This window comes from Indicator indicator, chromosome 5 (assembly GCF_027791375.1).
Source record: "Indicator indicator isolate 239-I01 chromosome 5, UM_Iind_1.1, whole genome shotgun sequence".
Classification (NCBI taxonomy): Eukaryota; Metazoa; Chordata; class Aves; order Piciformes; family Indicatoridae; genus Indicator; species Indicator indicator.
In genome coordinates, this window is record NC_072014.1 from 43,686,880 (window position 1) to 43,705,484 (window position 18,605).

Genomic DNA, 18,605 nt, shown 5'->3' on the forward strand with positions numbered 1-18,605 from the left:
CCAGAGGACTGATCATCTGCTGAGGCCTTGGAAAGATTTTCTGAGGATCTGCACTGAAATCAGTGTCTAACATAACTTCACTACAAGGTGCATCTAAAAAATTACCAAGGGTTTTCATGGTAAAATTCAATCTGAATCCAAATGTTATAGGAATCTGTCCTTAATGCTAAACATAAAAACCCAAAACCCTGTTACAAAAACCCAAGTTCTGAAAACTTCTGTTGTCTTTCACTTCTGTTGTCTTTCACTTCTGTTGTCTTTCACTTCTGTTGTCTTTCACTTCTGTTGTCTTTCACTTCTGTTGTCTTTCACTTCTGTTGTCTTTCACTTCTGTTGTCTTTCACTTCTGTTGTCTTTCACTTCTGTTGCAGTTAAATTGTTCTAAATATGCAGCAAGCCTCATTCAACTGCAGTCACTCAGCAGATGCATTAATTTATTGTGTTTCTTCTCTTCCTTATCATTTTTGAGTACTGTCTGGGGTTTGTCTTTAGGGGCTTGTTTTTTGGAGGCTGCAGTTCATTTCAGTAACTGTTTTCCAAAGTCTCTCAAGTGTTGCATGGCTTTGCTCCTTCTGTTGTGAATAGTTTTCATCTGAATCTCTTTGTGCCTGTGACATTTATTCATGGTTGGGTTAAGAGTTTAACAACAAGACCAAAGCAAGCGATTAGTAAAAGTGGATGTGGAACAAATCACCCTGTTAATGGCTATCTTTGTGGAGGAGGAGGGAGTTAAACAGCTGCAAACTGACAAGGCATTATTCTACAGCCAGCATTGGCTAATTACAGGATTTTGAACCCTTGCACCATGCTTCTGGGGAGGTGTTTGTGGTCATGAGAAGAGCTGAGAGTAATGAACAGAAGAGCATTGTGCAAATATGACACAAGGCCTCTGTGCTTGGTTGGTTGGTTTGTTTACTTATGGGTTTTATGTGCGCATATGTTAGAGGAATTAATGCTGTCTGTAGATGATGACAAAGAGAAAGTAAGCAATGCTCTCATTACTCCCAGGAAGGCATCCAGAGCTGAGGTGAGCCTTGAGAGAGACACCAACAGCTCCCAGAAATGAGTAGTGGTGACAGACAAGCACTGTTTTAACTCTCATGTTGCAGAAAGGGATTTAAGTGTGATGTGCATTCAAAACAGCCAAAGAGGAAATAAAAATACTGCTGAATTGTTTGGGGCTTTTTAAAGAATACTCAAGTATTTCTCATGAGCTCATAAGAGGTTCTGGTACAAGAGCTGAAACTATTCTGTGAAGCACAGCTGAGAATTGTAGTTTTAAGAGCTTGTCACAAAGGGTTCCTACTTGTTATCTTAATATGGCCAATTTCATTTTTCATTAGCAGAGTCAGCACTCTGAGTAATTGAATGTCAGAGGAAATTTTGTATCCTTGCAGAAATTGACTCTGTGTTTGGGAGGTATTTTTGAGCTGTTCTGTTGGGTTTCTAGAAATGCTTCAGGTTTTCTTTCCTTGTAAAAGAGAAGGGATCTCATATCCCAGGATGTTAGTTTCTTCTTTTCCTGAATGTTTGAAGCACCTTTCACAGAATAATACAATCCTGGAATGGCTCAGGTTGGAAGGGACCTCAGAGCTCATCTCCTCCAACCTCCCCACCATGCCCAGGGACACCTGTCAACCAGACTCAGCTGCTCAAGGTCTCATCCAGCCTGGCCTGCAACACCCCCAGGCAGGAGGCAGCCACAGCCTCCCTGGGCAGCCTGTGCCAGAGTCTCACCACCCTTCTGCTCAAGAACAACTTCTTCAGCTCCACTCTAACCCTGCTCTGCCTCAGCTTCAAACCATTCCCCCTTGGCCTGTCTCTAGACACCCTCAGCAAAAGTCCCTCTGCAGCCTTCCTGCAGGATCCCTTCAGGTCCTGGCAGGCAGCTCTGAGGTCCCCCTGGAGCCTTCTCTTCTCCAGGCTGAACATCTCCAGCTCCCTCAGCCTGGCCTCACAGCAGAGCTGCTCCAGCTCTTGGATCATCTTTGTGGCCTCCTCTGGTGTCACTCCAGCAGCTCTGTGTCCTTCTTCTGCTGGGGATGGGGACACCAGCATAAGAATCCATTAGCTGCTGGATTTCTCACTGAAATCAGATTTGCCACTCAAATCAACACATTTGTGAACTTTTCTGCTCACTAGAAACAGTTAAGATCTATAGAGAGTCCTCTGTTAAACAGGTTTCTAGCTCACAAAACCAGATTTACAACTTGTGAGCAACCTATTACCTAACATGTTCTTAGCTCACCAAGAGCAGATTTACTACCCAGCAACAACCCCATTATCAACCATGTTTCCAGTTCACTGAGGACAGATTTACAGCTCCAACACAAGCTATTATCTAACAGAGTTCCAACTCACTGAATATTGATTTAGAATTCATAAACAACCCATTATCTGACAAATTTTCACCTCACTGAACAGATTTGCAACTCATAAACAACCCATTAGCCAACGCATTTGCGGCGCAGGCAAAGTAGATTTACAGCCTATAAACAACTTTATCTAACTGGTTCCACTTCACTAAAAGCAGATTCAAAACTTGCCAAGAACCTAGCACCTGCTAGGGCTCTGCCTTCATCAGCAAGAAGCAGTAACACCAAAGAGCCAGTGCAGAATGTGCAGAGGAAGGGCAGTGCTGGTGCCCCTGGGCTCAGCCCTGGGGAGGCCACAGCTTCAGCACTGGGGGCAGTTCTGGGCACCACAGGATAGGAAAGGCATTGAGGTGCTGGAGGGTGACCAGAGAAGAGCAACGAGGCTGGGGAAGGGTTTGGAGGGTGTATTGTGAGGAGAGGGAGCTGGGGTTGTTTAGTCTGGAGAATGAAGGCTGAGAGGAGACCTCATTGCTCTCTACAGCTTCCTGAGAGAAGGTTGCAGTGAGGCTGGGGTTGGTCTCTTCTCCCAACCAACCAGCAATAGGACAAGAGGAAATGGGATTGAGTTGTGGCAGGGGAGGGTTAGGTTGGACATGAGGAGAAACTTCTTTAGTGAGAGAGTGGTGAGAGGTTGGGACAGGCTGCCCAGGTGGGTGGAGGAGTCACATCCCTGGAGGTGTTCAAGGAGCTGTAGATGTGGTGCTTCAGGGTATGGTTTAGTGGTCATGGGAGTTGGGTTATGGTTGAACTCCATGATCTTAAAGGTCTTTTCCAGCCATAGAGATTCTCTTATTCTCTGATTCTATAGCATGCCATAGCCTAACACCTTGAGCTTTTGTGCAGACTAGGATTTTGGAGGGAATTCTTACTTTTGAACTCATGAGCATCATTCCCTCTGGCCAGTCAGTGGGGACTTTTTGTTTTGTATTTTCACTGGCAATTTTATAGCTTAATCTTTCTTCATTGCCAAATTTAAGACATTTATCTTGCCTTCCAAGAAGGGACCTCCAGAGATCATCCAGTCCAACCCCCCTGCCAGAGCAGGAGCACCCAGGGCAGGTCACACAGGAACACATGCAGCTGGGTTTGGAAAGGCTCCAGAGCAGGAGACTCCACAACCTCTCTGGGCAGCCTGCTCCAGGGCTCTGCCATCCTCACCATACAGAAGTCTCCTCATGGTGAGGTGCAATCTCCTGGGTCCCAGCTTGTCCCTGTTGCTCCTTCTCCTGTCACTGGGCACCACCAAACAGAGCCTGGCACCTTCATCCTGACACCAACCCCCTATGATGGCATTGGTGAGATCCCCTCTCATCCTTCTCCTCTCCAGACTAAACAGCTCCAGGGCTCTCAGTCTCTCTTCATAGTAGAGATGTTCAAGTCCCACAATCATCTTCATAGCTCTCCTTTGGACTCTCTCCAGCAGGTCTCTGTCTGTCTTGACCTGGGGAGCCCCAAACTGGACACAGTATTGCAGGTGTGGTCACACCAGGGCAGAGCAGAAGGGAAAGAGAGCAAAAAGCATGAAGCTGGGCAAGTCTCTCTGAGCTGGGTGCCTTTTTGCCTGCATAAACAGTGGCTCTGCGATATTTTGCCAGTGGAACATCTTCCAGAGCACAAAAGGAAGTGAAAAATGCTCCTGTTTTCAACTTCAGGCACTTGTGTCTGGAGAAGGCAAAAGTCTCTTCATTGCTAACATTAAGTGTCAGATCCTGTGATGTATTGGAAAGCTTTTTAAAGGTGTTCCACTGTGTGCTTCTATTTTTTTTTTCTAGCTAAGTGGGTCCAATTTAACTGTCAAAAAGCCATTTATGTTCCCATTTCTCTCACAGAACATCAAACTTGGTACATTGTGGGAGATCCCTTTAGCTTGGGAGCTTTCTTCTCCAGGGAAGAAGTTTTCAATCTGTTAAAAACAAATACTCAAATATTGGTGCTTTTTGTTCCATGAATTAGCTTATTCCAGTTGGGTATGTTTGGGTAAGGGGCCAGTGCTTTCCACTTTTCAGAAGAGGCAATGTGAGAGGCCATTGTGAAGTCCAGGATGTTTAGGCAGCAAAAACTTCCATTTATTATTAATGAAAAGCAGAAGTGTTTGGTTCATGACTAGATTTTGTGGCTGTTTGTTCGGGTTAGTTGGTAAAATTCATGAACTGTTGCTGTAGGTGGATAACATTTTACTGTCTTTATGTTATTTTGCTCTAGAGCTCTGCATTTCTGCACTTTGCTTGCTTTGTTTAGCTGTGTCTGGTTTGCTCTGAAATGTGGTCCTGATGGGAGCTGACATGCCCTGATCTAGTTCAAGATGGACTGAGTATTCCCAGCCTCAGTATTCAGGAGAGGGGTTTCTGCTTATTCAAACTGAGATTATTCACAAAGATTCAATAGTTTGTGATTGCTTCAGCTCTCTGCACTGCCCTCAAATTTCTATTGATGTAAACATTTGCTGATGCAAATTTATACAGCAGCAGCTGTGGCTTAGTTCACCAAAAGTTCATTTGGTGAATTGGGTGAATGTCTCTTGACTTTTATCCTCTTCCTCTCTATTATTCTAAAGAGTGATGTGATCCAGCTAATATTATTCCATGATTAGGCTATTCTCCCATTAATGCTTGTAATAGCTCTATAGTGTCTGGTTTTACTTCGACAGTGACAATGAGAATGTGTGATTTGATGTGTCTATTAGAAGGCTTGCTAGTCTCAGGGTAGCCCCTTTGGTGGTATTGATTTACAGGTGTTAAGGCTGAGTTATTTGGGGGTTGTTCCAGCAATTGCCAAACAAGGGACCAGGTCCTGCAGTTTCCCAAGCCCTAACTCCTGCTGATCAGTCAGCCTGGAGAAGAGAAGGCTCTGGCAGACCTTAGAGCAGCCTTCCATTACTTGAAGGGGCTACAGGAAGGCTGCAGAGGGATTGTTTGCAAAGGCCTGCAGGGACAGGGTGAGAGGCAATGGTTTGAAATGAGAGCAGAGCAGATTGAGATTGGATGCGAGAAACAAGTTCTGCACCATGAGGGTGGTGAAACACTGCAACAGGTTGCCCAGGGAGGTAGTTGGGGCCCTATCCCTGGAGTTATTCAAGGTGAGGCTTCACAAGGTTCTGAGCAACCTGATCTAGTGAAGGATGTCCCTGCTGACTGCAGGAGGGTTGGACTGGTTGACCTTCAGAGGATCCTTCCAGCCCAAACCATTCTATGAGTAGAATTTTTTTTGAGAGCCTACACATAATGCATCAAAAGATAATGTGGGTTCTTATAATTAGGAAAAAAAAAAGTCTTTCATGGTAATGGTGAAGATTCTTTAAAGCCTAATAAAATAATTTCATCTTTCTGTGTTAGCTTTCTCTCCTTAAAGCCTTTCTGTTTTTAAAGCCTCTTTTGTGAGGATACTTTATTTTGAAGCTATGTTATGGTAACAGTTGTAACCTAGGAATCATCTCTTGATGATTCCTGTACTGGGAGGCTTGCAGTTTGCAGTAACGCTTCTTGAGATCCCATATTTCCTTAAGCATATGATGTACCATTCTTGCTTTGCCACAGCATTTCCCACTGACCCTGAGACACTCCCTAAACCTACTCAAGGAATAAGTTATATTCAGGATAATAAAGGGCAGAACATTGCAGATTTATATCCTGTTGATGTGGTTTTCTGCACTGAGCTTTCAGGGAGCAGCCATGGAAGGGGGATATCCACTGGCAGGGAAAAAGGAAATTGGAGGTAAATGGAGATTTCCTCATAAAAAGCTGTTAATTATTCCCCTCCTCCCCATGATAAAAGGCTAAATCATTCTCTAAATAAAAATACTATGGTCCAAAGGAGTAGAAATGGTCCACTACTAGAAAGAAAAGCATAAACATTGTATTTAGGAGCATAATCCAGGCTTGTTTTTAAAAGCTGAGCATGGCAAGGGATGCTGGCACTCTCTGCCATGGCCTGACTAATACCTTTGTTGAAATGCTGTCAGCTGCTGTCTTTCCAAAGAGAAACCCTCATTTATGCCTATGTAAGCAGAGCTCACTGTATTCAAAGTCATGGAATCACATAAATACAGAATCATGGAATCATTAAGGTTGCAAGAGTCCAACTGTAGCCCAACTACCATGGCCACGAAACCATGTCCTGAAGCTCCAGGGAATATAGACACTTGACAAGGGGCAAAGGACACAAACTGGAACACAGGAAATTCCACCTCAGCATTAGGGAAAAGTCCTTTCCTGTGAAGGTGACAGAGCACTGGAACTGGCTGCCCAGAGAGGTTGTGGAGTCTCCTTTTCTGTGGACTTTCCAAAACGTTCCTGTGTGCTCCTGGTTTACGAGAACTTTCTTTAGCAGGAGCACTGGACTAGGTGATCTCCAGAGGTCCCTTCCAATCCCAACCATTCTGTGACTAGAAGTATCCTACCACTTAGGCATCTGCCTGTCTTTCTCACTGCACTTACCTCCCAGGAGCAGTAATTACATCCCGCATTTGATGTATCTTCTTTGACATGGACTGCAGCAAGGTCATAAATGCAGAAAGATCTTTACCTGGTAGAGATTTTTGGGTTTTTTTCCCCTGAATGTCTTCGAAGTATTTCTTGAGCAGTTATTTGGATTTTCATTTTTATTTGCACATAGCCTGAATGTTATTTGCCATTAGGAATACACTGAACAATTTTGCTGATGTATTATACTTTCTTAAAAACAAAACAAAAACAACCCACAGATTGTTTCTCTGTTGTTTTTTTTTTTGGTTGGTTTTGGGTTTGAAGGCATAATGAGGTTCCTTCCATGTTTATAGTGTCTTTACTTAAGGTAGTTGTTGCCTTGAAGAACACAAACCCTTTCTTTATACTCTCTTATCACGTTTAATACTCTTTAAGGTGTCGTAGGATGGTTTTATGGTTTGGAGAGACTGACAAATGATAGAGATGTTTGCTGACTTCTGGTGGAGTTTTAGCAAACTTTAAATGTACTCTGAAATAAAACCATGTTTTGGGGGCCAATTGGGACAATGAAACAATTGGTTGTTACAGTTTGTGGGATACTGGATATTTAGGCTTGCTGTTGCAGTAGAATATGCAATGGCCTTGTTTTACCTGTGACTAACAAAAGCAGTTACATTAAATCACACTCAAATCATAGAATGCTAGAATGAGCTCATCTCCTCCAACCTCCCCACCATGCCCAGGGATACCTCTCAAGTAGACTCAGCTGCTCAAGGCCTCATCCAGCCTCACTTGAACACCCCCAGGCAGGAGGCAGCCACAGCCTCCCTGGGCAGCCTGTTCCAGAGTCTCACCACCCTCCTACTGAAGAACTTCTTCCTCAGCTCCAGTCTATTTTTTGAGATAAATGGAACTCTTCTTGCTTATTTATTTCATTGCAACTTATTATTGCAATGTCTTAGAATTTGTGTTTAGCAAAAGGCTTCTTTCTTTACAGGACTTGAAGAGCAAGGCAGAAGGGTAAAGAACTATTTCAAGTTTGAATGGTGCAGTCAGTTAGCTAAGTGAATATAAAGCCTTTTCTTCAGGGGCTTTACTGCTTGTGAGGCAATCTTTTCACCTCAGATCAAATGGTGACCACCTGTTATGTATCACCATAATCTTACATGCACAGATTGGCAGAGAGCAGTGTCATATCCTGGGCCCAATCTGGTGTAACAGCTAAGGGTTTGTATCCTGACAGGTAAATTGTGAAAGCCACTTCAGAGAACAAATAAAGATGGAGCAGGTCTTCAATATGAAGTACTGAACATTAAAGCCTTCTCCAAGGTGCTGTTATCAAAATGCTGTTTATGCTCAGTTTTATGACTTTGATGGCTTTTCAGTGTTGAAAGAATTACGATGTTGATGGTCGGTCTTCCTTTATGACTTAAAGAAAAGGAGCTGGTAAAAATAGGAAACTGAAAGGAAAGGGTAATTGAAGTGGTGCTACTGAGAGTGTTTTGACTGCAAACTTTCTAGAGGCTTTTAAAGAAGCTAAGAAACAAAAATCTGGGAAACTGAGAAACAGCATCTGTCTCCCACCCAGGTCAGTGGCAACAGCTATTGGATCATCACAACTTGATGTCCTCCCATGCTTTGCGATGATGAGGGAGCTCTGCTCTGGGTTCTTCAGTTATTGATCTGTTACTTGTCTGTTGCCTGGGAAAGTCAGCTGAAGATCAGGTGGCAGTATTTATGGGCTGCATCTCGTCTGTGGGATGCAATCTATCTTCGTTAAGTCCAGTAGAAGTGATAGATAATGTTTGGCAGCGTGATGATGCGATCGCTCTGCCGGCGCCGTCGTAAATCATGAGCTGCTGCATTCTCTTGTGTAGATATTTAATCAGCTCCACACCCCATTACTGATTTAATTCAGAATGTCAGTGGCAGGTGAATAACGTGAGTATTTGTATATTAATATCATATTGTATTAATGTTCCTTTCATTTAAGTATTCTATTCATGTGAAAATCACAAACTGTTGCTTCATGGCTAGAATAAATTTAATCAGTGCTGTAGGCATCTGATGCCATCAGTGTTTTAATTCAATGTGTCAGGGAAACAAATGTGTTTCTTTTCATTTCCACTTTCTCTATGCTTTACTAATTCAGAATATTATGGGATGCTCTCAAAATATGAAGCGGAGAGTAAACAAATTGCCAATTTTCCTCCTGTCAGTAGATCTTGGGACTGAATCCCTCCGTTGCAGCACTGGAGAGGATGAGTACATATTTCAGCTATATTTTAAGGTAGCTAAATAGATAATGAGAAACTAACCTTAAAAAAATAAAAAATGTGCTAGAGTGTTTCTCAAGGAAGTAGGGAATATTAAATATAAAATACTAACTGCTAATGCTGTAACACTAGAGGTCTTTGCAATCATCTCCAGGCTCCTGCCTTTGGCTTTTTGACATTGCTTGAATGTTTTCTTTTTATGGAGCCACCTGAAAGTGGCTACAGGACCATTTCTAGAACTACTTCTGTCCTCAGCTGGCACCTATTTTTCCTTGGTAATTGATTTCATATCTGGTTTGGGGTTCTTCACTAACTTCCAAAACAAACAAGCATACAACCCCTCTTATTTTAACCTACAAACAATGGAAAAGAACAAAAAATGTTGTGTGAGCAGTGATGATATATTGAAGATCTGCCTGCACTGTAGAGGTGCCACTTGATCCAGCTCATACTACGTATTATTATTATTAATAGTAATAATAATAGTAATAATAATATCTTTATCCAACTCATACTATGTATTATTGTTAATAGTAATAATAGTGGTAGTAATAATAATAATAGTAATAATAGTAAAAATAGTAGTAATAATAATAAAAGTTACTGCCATTGAAGAAATTGAAATCTTGGATCCCTTTAGCACCTATTCTATAAATCTTATGCCATGGACTTGGAAACAAACTTTGAAACAAACCTACAGACCTCTAGAGATATTAAATAATTCTCTTCTCAAAGGTTATTTCCAATCAAAACAATTCTCTGATTCTATCTTTTATTTCAGCTGTTGACTTCTGAAACAAGAAGATAAAGCCTTTACTCTATCTCACTATGTTTTTGATGCTTCAAATCAAAATCTATGAATAAAGCAACGCAATGTGGCATTCAAAGAAAGACCCCGTGGAACCCATCCATCTTTTCAAAGTGCTATCCAAATGGTCATCTTTGCAATGCTCAGAAGGGGGTTTTGTACTTTCCAACTTAACTTCAGTGCCATTTTTAACATTAAATTCACTTTAACATCACTTTATTTACTTGTAAATCAGCTATAGATAATTTTTTTTTCCTGGAAATTATCCTTCATTAATTGGAAAAAACCCTTTTACATATTCACCTCCCTTTAAGGAGTATCCTCTAATTTATTTTTTTCTCTTCTTTCTTTAAGACAAGTCACTGAAGCTTCTTTACAGATATGCCATGAAAATGTGCAAATATTTACAAAGGGATGCATAATTGTTTGCTTTGATTTATTTGCCTCCTGGTTTTGATTTAGTGTTAGCACTTTCAGTTGCATCAGACTTGTCTGGGGACACTTTGTTCTGCGTATAGAACTGCATGGCACGGTCCCATCTTCCAGCAGGCTGAATGGAAATTGTAATAACCAGTGTTCATCCTGATTGTACTTCTAGCTTTGTGCCTTCTGCAGCTCATTAATAAGCTACATGAACCTTCTGGCCTAAAATTAGTTGTTTCTAACAAAATAAGTGAAGTAATCAACGTACAATTCTCTGGTAATTCAGAAATAATGGTAGGAAATAATTACTCCTATTGCTCACCCTCTGTTGTTTTTATGTATTGGCAGCAGATACAATTTGTCTTTCTTGGACATTAAATATATGCTTTAGTTGCTTATTCATGTTTGCTTTTCTTTCTAGCTCACCATATAGAATGGAAGGCTGTGGTATTGTGGCTTATTAAAATGATGTGGTGATGAGGAGACCTTCAGAGCTGGCCTCTTTTCACTGTCTTTCAGGTGTTTAAAAAGAAAATCCTTTACAGTTAAGAACAACAGGGCACTTTGATCCTTATTAATGTATCTGTGTTAGGAAATACAGTGAAAGGTAATGCTAAATAATAGGAGTAATTAGTGAAAACATGCCCAAGACCTGACTTAAAGCATGTTTGAAGTCATGAATAATTACTGCTGTCTGGATTAAATGCTTATTATTCCTAATATATTGTCTGGGGAGACTGCAGTAAAAAAGAACATTAATGTAAGAATTGACAAATGTAGTCCAGGATATTATTAATAATCTTGGTCTCCATATTTGTTTGTTTTTTTTTTTTCAATTAATGAACAGATAAGAAGTTTGATTCCAAGGAACAGGTGGGGTGATAAGACTTGACAGTCAAGTGGCTGTCAGAGCTGAACTCCCTGACTCTTGCAGGATCAGCTTCCAGGAATCACAGAATGGTTTGGGTTGGAAGGCACCTCCAAAGGCCATCCAGTCCAAACCCCTGCAGTCAGCAGGGACATCCTCCAGCAGAGCAGGTTGCTCACAGCCTTGTCCAGCCTCACCTTGAATATGTCCAGGGATGGGGCCTCAACTCCCTCCCTGGGCAACTTGTTGCAGTGTTCCACCGCCCTCATAGAACTTATTGGAAGGAGTTTTAATGCACTCTGTGTGTAACCATGTCTTCCAGATGTTGGGTCAGTGGAGGGACTTGCTTATCACAGAGCTTGGGACACTCTTTATTGGACCAGCTCGACCACATCCTCCATCATGAGGCACACTGTTGACCAGAGACGTCGAGGAGCTTTCAACCGGGAAGCAGTAATTACAATGTCTGAAGATGATCACCCACATGTCTTGGCTCTAGATGAATGTCAAAAGTATGTATTACATCTTCCTCACCAGTTTTTAGCTCTAGATGAATGTCAAAAGTATGCATTTTATCTTCCTTACCAGGTTTTAGTTGCCTAGTGCCAAGGACACAGCAGCATTTCTTTATTTCACAGTCACCCCATACTGATAAACCCCATGGAGCTTAAGAAGATTTCACAGTCACCCCATACTGATGAACCCCATGGAGCTTAAGCAGGTTTCACAGTCACTCCATACTGATGAACCCCATGGAGCTTAAGCAGGTTTCACAGTCACCCCACACTGATGAACCCCATGGAGCTTAAGAAGATTTCACAGTCACCCCATACTGATGAACCCCATGGAGCTTAAGCAGGTTTCACAGTCACCCCATACTGATTAACACCATGGAGCTTAAAGCAGGTTTCACAGTCACCCCATACTGATGAACCCCATGGAGCTTAAGCAGATTTCAGTCACCCCATACTGATGAACCCCATGGAGCTTAAGCAGATTTCAGTCACCCCATACTGATGAACCCCATGGAGCTTAAGCAGATTTCAGTCACCCCATACTGATGAACCCCATGGAGCTTAAGAAGATTTCACAGTCACCCCATACTGATGAACCCCATGGAGCTTAAGAAGATTTCACAGTCACCCCATACTGATGAACCCCATGGAGCTTAAGCAGATTTCAGTCACCCCATACTGATGAACACCATGGAGCTTAAGAAGATTTCGCAGTCACCCCATACTGATGAACCCCATGGAGCTTAAGCAGATTTCACAGTCACCCCATACTGATGAACACCATGGAGCTTAAGAAGATTTCACAGTCACCCCATACTGATGAACACCATGGAGCTTACGAAGATTTCACAATCACCCCATACTGATGAACCCCATGGAGCTTAAGCAGGTTTCAGTCGCCCCATACTGATGAACACCATGGAGCTTAAGCAGATTTCACAGTCGCCCCATACTGATGAACCCCATGGAGCTTAAGCAGATTTCAGTCACCCCATACTGATGAACCCCATGGAGCTTAAGAAGATTTCACAGTCACCCCATACTGATGAACACCATGGAGCTTACGAAGATTTCACAGTCGCCCCATACTGATGAACACCATGGAGCTTAAGCAGATTTCACAGTCACCCCATACTGATGAACACCATGGAGCTTAAGAAGATTTCACAGTCACCCCATACTGATGAACCCCATGGAGCTTAAGAAGATTTCACAGTCACCCCATACTGATGAACACCATGGAGCTTACGAAGATTTCACAGTCACCCCATACTGATGAACCCCATGGAGCTTAAGCAGATTTCACAGTCACCCAATGCTGATGAACACCATGGAGCATAACCAGATTTCACAGTCACCCTGATGAGCGCCATGGAGCATAAGTAGATTCCTTTGTTTAGGATGCAAATGTGATTTTTTTTTTTTAAGCAATTGCAGAGTTAAGAGCCAACATTTTATGCTTTTATATTTCAGATTGAATAACCATTGCATTGTCCTTGAATGTTAGAAAATTCCAGCTGGCTTTAAGTGAGCTCAATGAGAATTACCAAGAGCCATCCTCTATGGCTGTCTTTTGTCAGGCGTTTTACACATTCATTTAATAAAACAAAAAATTTTTCAAGCACCTACAAAGAAAGGAAACTGAGTTTCTTATGGGGAAGATTGATAGGCACATGTGTTGCACAAAATCATACAACAACTACATTCTGGAATGAAGCCTAATTTACTTCTCTTCCTGCCATTCTCAAGAGGACTCTTTCCTAGTAAGATAAGAGGAGGGTTCCTGGTTTTACTTCAGCCTCTTGCTAGTAAGTGTCTGACAAATCTGAGTTACTTGAATCTTTTCTGTTTTCTGGAAGAAAGGCAACCTGCCTTTTCTGCCTTTTGTGACTGTGTGCCCTTTGGGGCCATGAGGCCACATTTCTGCTTTAGGAAGTTCTGTTTGTGACTTGTGCTAGCTGAACATACAATGGGGCGTGGGCAGTCAAGGAGGTTATTGCCATGTGTGGCTTCACTTAGAGTTTATGCAATCTTGTAAAATCAGATTTATCCAGATACCATCAATAAACCAACTGAAAGCTGATGGAGATTTCAGTGAGAGGAGGGGGCAGGTTCTGCTCAGTGTGTATTTATACACGAGTACCTCCTCAGCTCATCCCACAGTGTTTCCTCTGCTGTTGCAGCAGTAGCAAGGGGCTGATTGCCCCTCCTGTAGAGCATATTAAAATCACTTGATTCCCCATCATCAGCCTTCTGCTTGCCAGCCCTTCGGTCTGTATCACAGCTCTAATGTGGGCAATGCTGCAAATGAATTTCCCTGTTAGAAATTACCAACATACACATTAGGAGAATTAAGTTGCTATCATTACACAGCTCTCTGTAATGGTGCATTAGTGTAGAGACATGAGCAGAGCTGAACAGACCTGTGGAGATTGAAAATCTGTGCTCCTGTGCAAATTAATGAACTAGGAAACTGCTATAATTTATAGGATGTTGGCTGTAACGTTTTCTTATTCACCACTGATTATCCCAATTACTTCCAGGTGCCATTTGTGACTGGCTGGTTTTATTTCCTGATGCTCATTTCACAGAGAATTAAATTATAAAATGTATCTTATGGTTTTGTTTGTTATTTTGATTTTAATGCAGCTTAATGTTTTGGACTAACTGGAATGAGCAGCTTCCAAGCATCATGAGATCTACCTTGTCAGGCAAAAATGCCCAAGTCATCATCAGCACAGATATCCTGACACCAAATGGCCTCACCATCGACCACAGGGCAGAGAAACTTTACTTTTCAGATGGCAGCTTGGGCAAAATCGAGAGGAGTGAATATGATGGATCCCAGAGATACGTAAGTAAAACACAAATCCCAGACATGCTCTGTGGAAATCTGCAGTTTGTCTGCATTTGTCAGCACTTTGGAATGAAAACATGACACAAAGTCGTCTGACTCTCTCCTGATAATAGCTGTGCACTAGGGTTTAAACTGAACACCCTTCTGAGCACACTCCAGTTGCTGGATGACCTTGTGGAGATGAAGACACTTAGCACAAAATCTCTTTGCATTAGTACTGGCCTGAGGCATCGTTGTCCTAGATGATCTGTATCAGCTTGGGAAAAAAGTGTAGCACTAACTTCAGTGGCAGAGGTAGAGAAATGTTCTGCTTTCCAGAGGAGGATTCTAATTGTCCTCCTGGTGCCAATTCTCTCTGAATGCATTAGAATTCATTTTGTGCAATTGGCAGGCCAGGCTGGTCACTCACTGTTCTCAGCCATTGAACATTGAAACCTCCAATTTTCTTGGTATATTGTCTCTTGGTTTAGCTTTCTGTCATCTTCACTTTTCATCCCCATTACAGTAGACAAAAAAAGCTCATGAAAAGAGTAAGCTGAGTCCAGCACGCTCTTCTGAAGGCTCTTTGGGAGCCCTACAAAGCAATTCTACTATCAGCTGTGCTACATCAGTACCTGTTTGGGGAGAATCATCTGACTCTATTGTCAGTAACACTGAGTTGAGTTCTTACATGCTATGAGCTTTCATAGAGTCACAGAGTGGCTCAGGTTGGAAGAGACCTCAGAGCTCATCTTCTCCAACCTCCCCACCATGCTCAGGGACACATCTCAACCAGACTCAGCTGCTCAAGGTCTCATCCAGCCTGGCCTGCAACACCCCCAGGCAGGAGGCAGCCACAGCCTCCCTGGGCAGCCTGTGCCAGACTCTCACCACCCTCCTCCTGAAAAACTTCTTCCTCAGCTCCACTCTAACCCTGCTCTGCCTCAGCTTCAAACCATTCTCCCTTGGCCTGTCTCTAGACACCCTCAGCAAAAGTCCCTCTGCAGCCTTCCTGCAGGATCCCTTCAGGTCCTGGCAGGCAGCCCTGAGGTCCCTCTGCAGCCTTCTCTTCTCCATGCTGAACACCCCCAGCTCCCTGTGTGTCTTCTAGGTTCTGAGGGCACTTTTCCTCCATTAGGCAGAAGCAGCCACCAGGCTGTTTCACTCAGATCTGCACTGAAATGCAGTGAGCTGCCTTCACTAGCAGCCCTTCAGCACAGTTGCTCATCACAGAGTAGATTCATTCTTACTGATACAAGAATCCAGAATCCAGACAGGAACTTGTGATTGCTGCTCTAGGGAAAAGAGTATTTCCAGCTGTTTGTCTGCACACACTTGAGGAGCTCTCTGGTTTCACTGGGGGGTTTCAGCAAGGTCCTCCCATTAACCAACCCTTGAAAATAAGCAGATCACACTTCTCCTCCTCATCATCTCTACCTCACTGCTTTCTAGTTTCAGTTAGCTTAACAGAGACAGAAGTTGTATCCTAGAAGATGAAATGCTAATGGTGATGTAATGGAATTTTCTTCCAGACAGCAGCTTCTTTCTTCAGTCTGCTTCCTACAATAATCTTGTACAGTCAATGGGTAGAAAGGAATTTAGCAGTATGGAATCGACTTTTAAAATGGATTGTGAGAGTTTATTGATTTTCTGTTAAGGTGATATTTTAATAGTAGTATTTGGTTGCTTCAAGGAGCCTTTAAAGTTTGGAAGAATTCTTTTTTGTTACTTTTCATCCTTTTTATTGTGTAGAAGTGTGTGTGTGTGTGTTAAATTTTCTTATCCCACTTTGCGAGATCTTCCTGTTTAAAAATCAAATGTGGCAATCATCTTCCTCATAATCCCTTACACTTTTTCATCCTTTTTTTTTTTCCCTCTTGCACTTAGTTGGATTTAATATTGTGGCCACAGCTGCTGTCAGCTGCTAAGTGCTTTAATTGTGATATTTTGTTCATGAGAACAGAAACTGAGCCAACAGCAAATAAAGTTGATTTTCTGGTTTGGACTTATTTTCCCAATAAATTATAAGCTATTTTAATTTGATTCCTTTTCTTCTTCAGTGGTGAGCATTCTGTAAAATTTGACATCTCAAGAACCTAGAAACAGATTAAATTTCCTGCAGAGGGGAGTCAGATTGTTTTCTAGCATCCAGGTTGGAATGCTTTGGTCCCAGTTATGTTTTTGTGGGCCTCCAGGTGTGATTGTTACAATCAATATGGGTTTAGAGGTGTGTGCAGTAATTCTAACCTTTGTGTAAGCACAGCCTTCCTGTCACTCTAACACTGCTTTTCTAGAATAGATCTCTTCCTTCTGTTGCAGTTCTATATTTAAGCAGTTGTGCAAACTCTAAAGTTCAGCTTCCATTATCTTCAGTAACATTTTGTCACATCTCTTCTTCAAACTACTGCATGCAGAAATCATAGAATGGTTCAGGCTGGAAGGGACCTCAGAGCTCATCTGCTCCAACCTCCTCACCATGCCCAGGGACACCTCTCAACCAGACTCAGCTGCTCAAGGTCTCATCCAACCTGGCCTGCAACCCCCCCAGGCAGGAGGCAGCCACAGCCTCCCTGGGCAGCCTGTGCCAGACTCTCACCACCTTCTTCCTGAAGAACTTCTTCCTCAGCTCCACTCTAACCCTGCTCTGCCTCAGCTTCAAACCATTCCTCCTTGGCCTGTTGCTAGAAAGGTTTGGCTGAGCATTTATGAAGAACTTGACTTTAAAACTGACCTCTACAATTTGGGACAGCAATTTTGGTCAGTTTGTGGAAGGTATTCATGATGACATCAACATGACCTTGGGAAGCAGCCAGATAACTGAGGAAGGCAGGATAAAAGTGAGGTCATCTGAGGTAGCCAGAAGAGAGAGAAATCCTTCAAAATCTTAACAGTCACAAATGTCAAATGTCCAACCCCATTCCAATCAGGATATGCTAAAATGTCTCAGAAGAGATTCTGCACATGAGCAGTTACAAAAGATGTAGGTCCTGAATGTGGTTGTGAGCTGAAGGATGACATTGCTCTGCTACAGCCTGCTAATAATGTGATGTGAAAACTAAGCCAAAGGACAACAATGTCAAGAGGAAGGCAGATACTTTGATAAGCCTGGATGGTTGTCTAGGAGAAAAAAAGAAAAAAAAAAAAAAAAACAACATAAAATTCAGCCTACTCCCTGCAGAGGAATTCTTTCTGCTGCTTCCTTGTGGTTTTGTTAATGCACACTGGAAGCAATGATAGCAGAGAACCAAGAACTGCTGGTGAAAATGGATGTTGTTAGCACAACATTCACAGTTTGCAACCAAACCTCATGGTTTGCCTCTCTCATTCCCTCTGATATGACAGTTTTTTGTAGGGTTCCAGGCTCTTTAATCAATTAATTCTTTCTGTGTTTGGAATGCAACTGGAATGATGTGGATAATCATAGAATTTTATGGTACTAGAAGTGAAGCTGTGGTGGTTTATTTTAGTTTTCCCTGTCCAGCATATTAGTTGTAGCAGGAAAGTTCTCTTCTTAATCCTTCTCTCTTCCAAATCTGATCCAAAAGAGTCTTTGTTTCTCAGGTTTCCATGTGCCCATGCTTCCCTTTAACATTTCCCTGAAGAAGTCCAGAACCAATCTGAAGAGTTATATGTCCTCCCTGCCTAATTCATTGTTGTTCTGGGGAGCTCACTCATTGGCATTGATGAGTTGCTTTGAGTAGTTGTGTGAAGTAATGCTAAGATTGAACCTAATGAGAGCAATTCCCTAACCAAAGGCAATAAAATCCCCTAATCCATGTCAGCTAAGTAGCTGGTTGACAGATCCACCACATAGTTTGGGACTGTTTACTGATCTGTCTTCATGTCCAATGTGGGTAGCCTGGCAGAAATTAAGTGAAAGAAGGCATTAATGAAAAGATAAACATCATCTCCAAGGCTGTGGAGAGGAAGGTTGTTTGTAATACCTCAGCACACCACAAAATTCTGGGAGATGGAAATAAATGCAGCATTAGATGAAGTCTGCCATTTTTGATGATGAAAGCTGTGGTGGTTTGAAACTGTCTTTTTAATTTTTCCTTGCAAAGTTCAAAACAGAGAAAGTGA

General features: G+C 42.3%; 1 protein-coding gene across 1 annotated transcript in view; it reads left to right on the forward strand.

Annotated features, from left to right (window-relative positions):
* The window catches only part of LRP1B (LDL receptor related protein 1B), a 660,028-nt gene that overhangs the window by 504,145 nt on the left and 137,278 nt on the right, over positions 1-18,605 (forward strand). The window contains exons 42-43 of the mRNA XM_054381274.1: positions 11,494-11,683; positions 14,336-14,540. Coding sequence (XP_054237249.1) covers positions 11,494-11,683; positions 14,336-14,540 — 395 coding nt within the window. The remainder of the gene's footprint in view (positions 1-11,493; positions 11,684-14,335; positions 14,541-18,605) is intronic.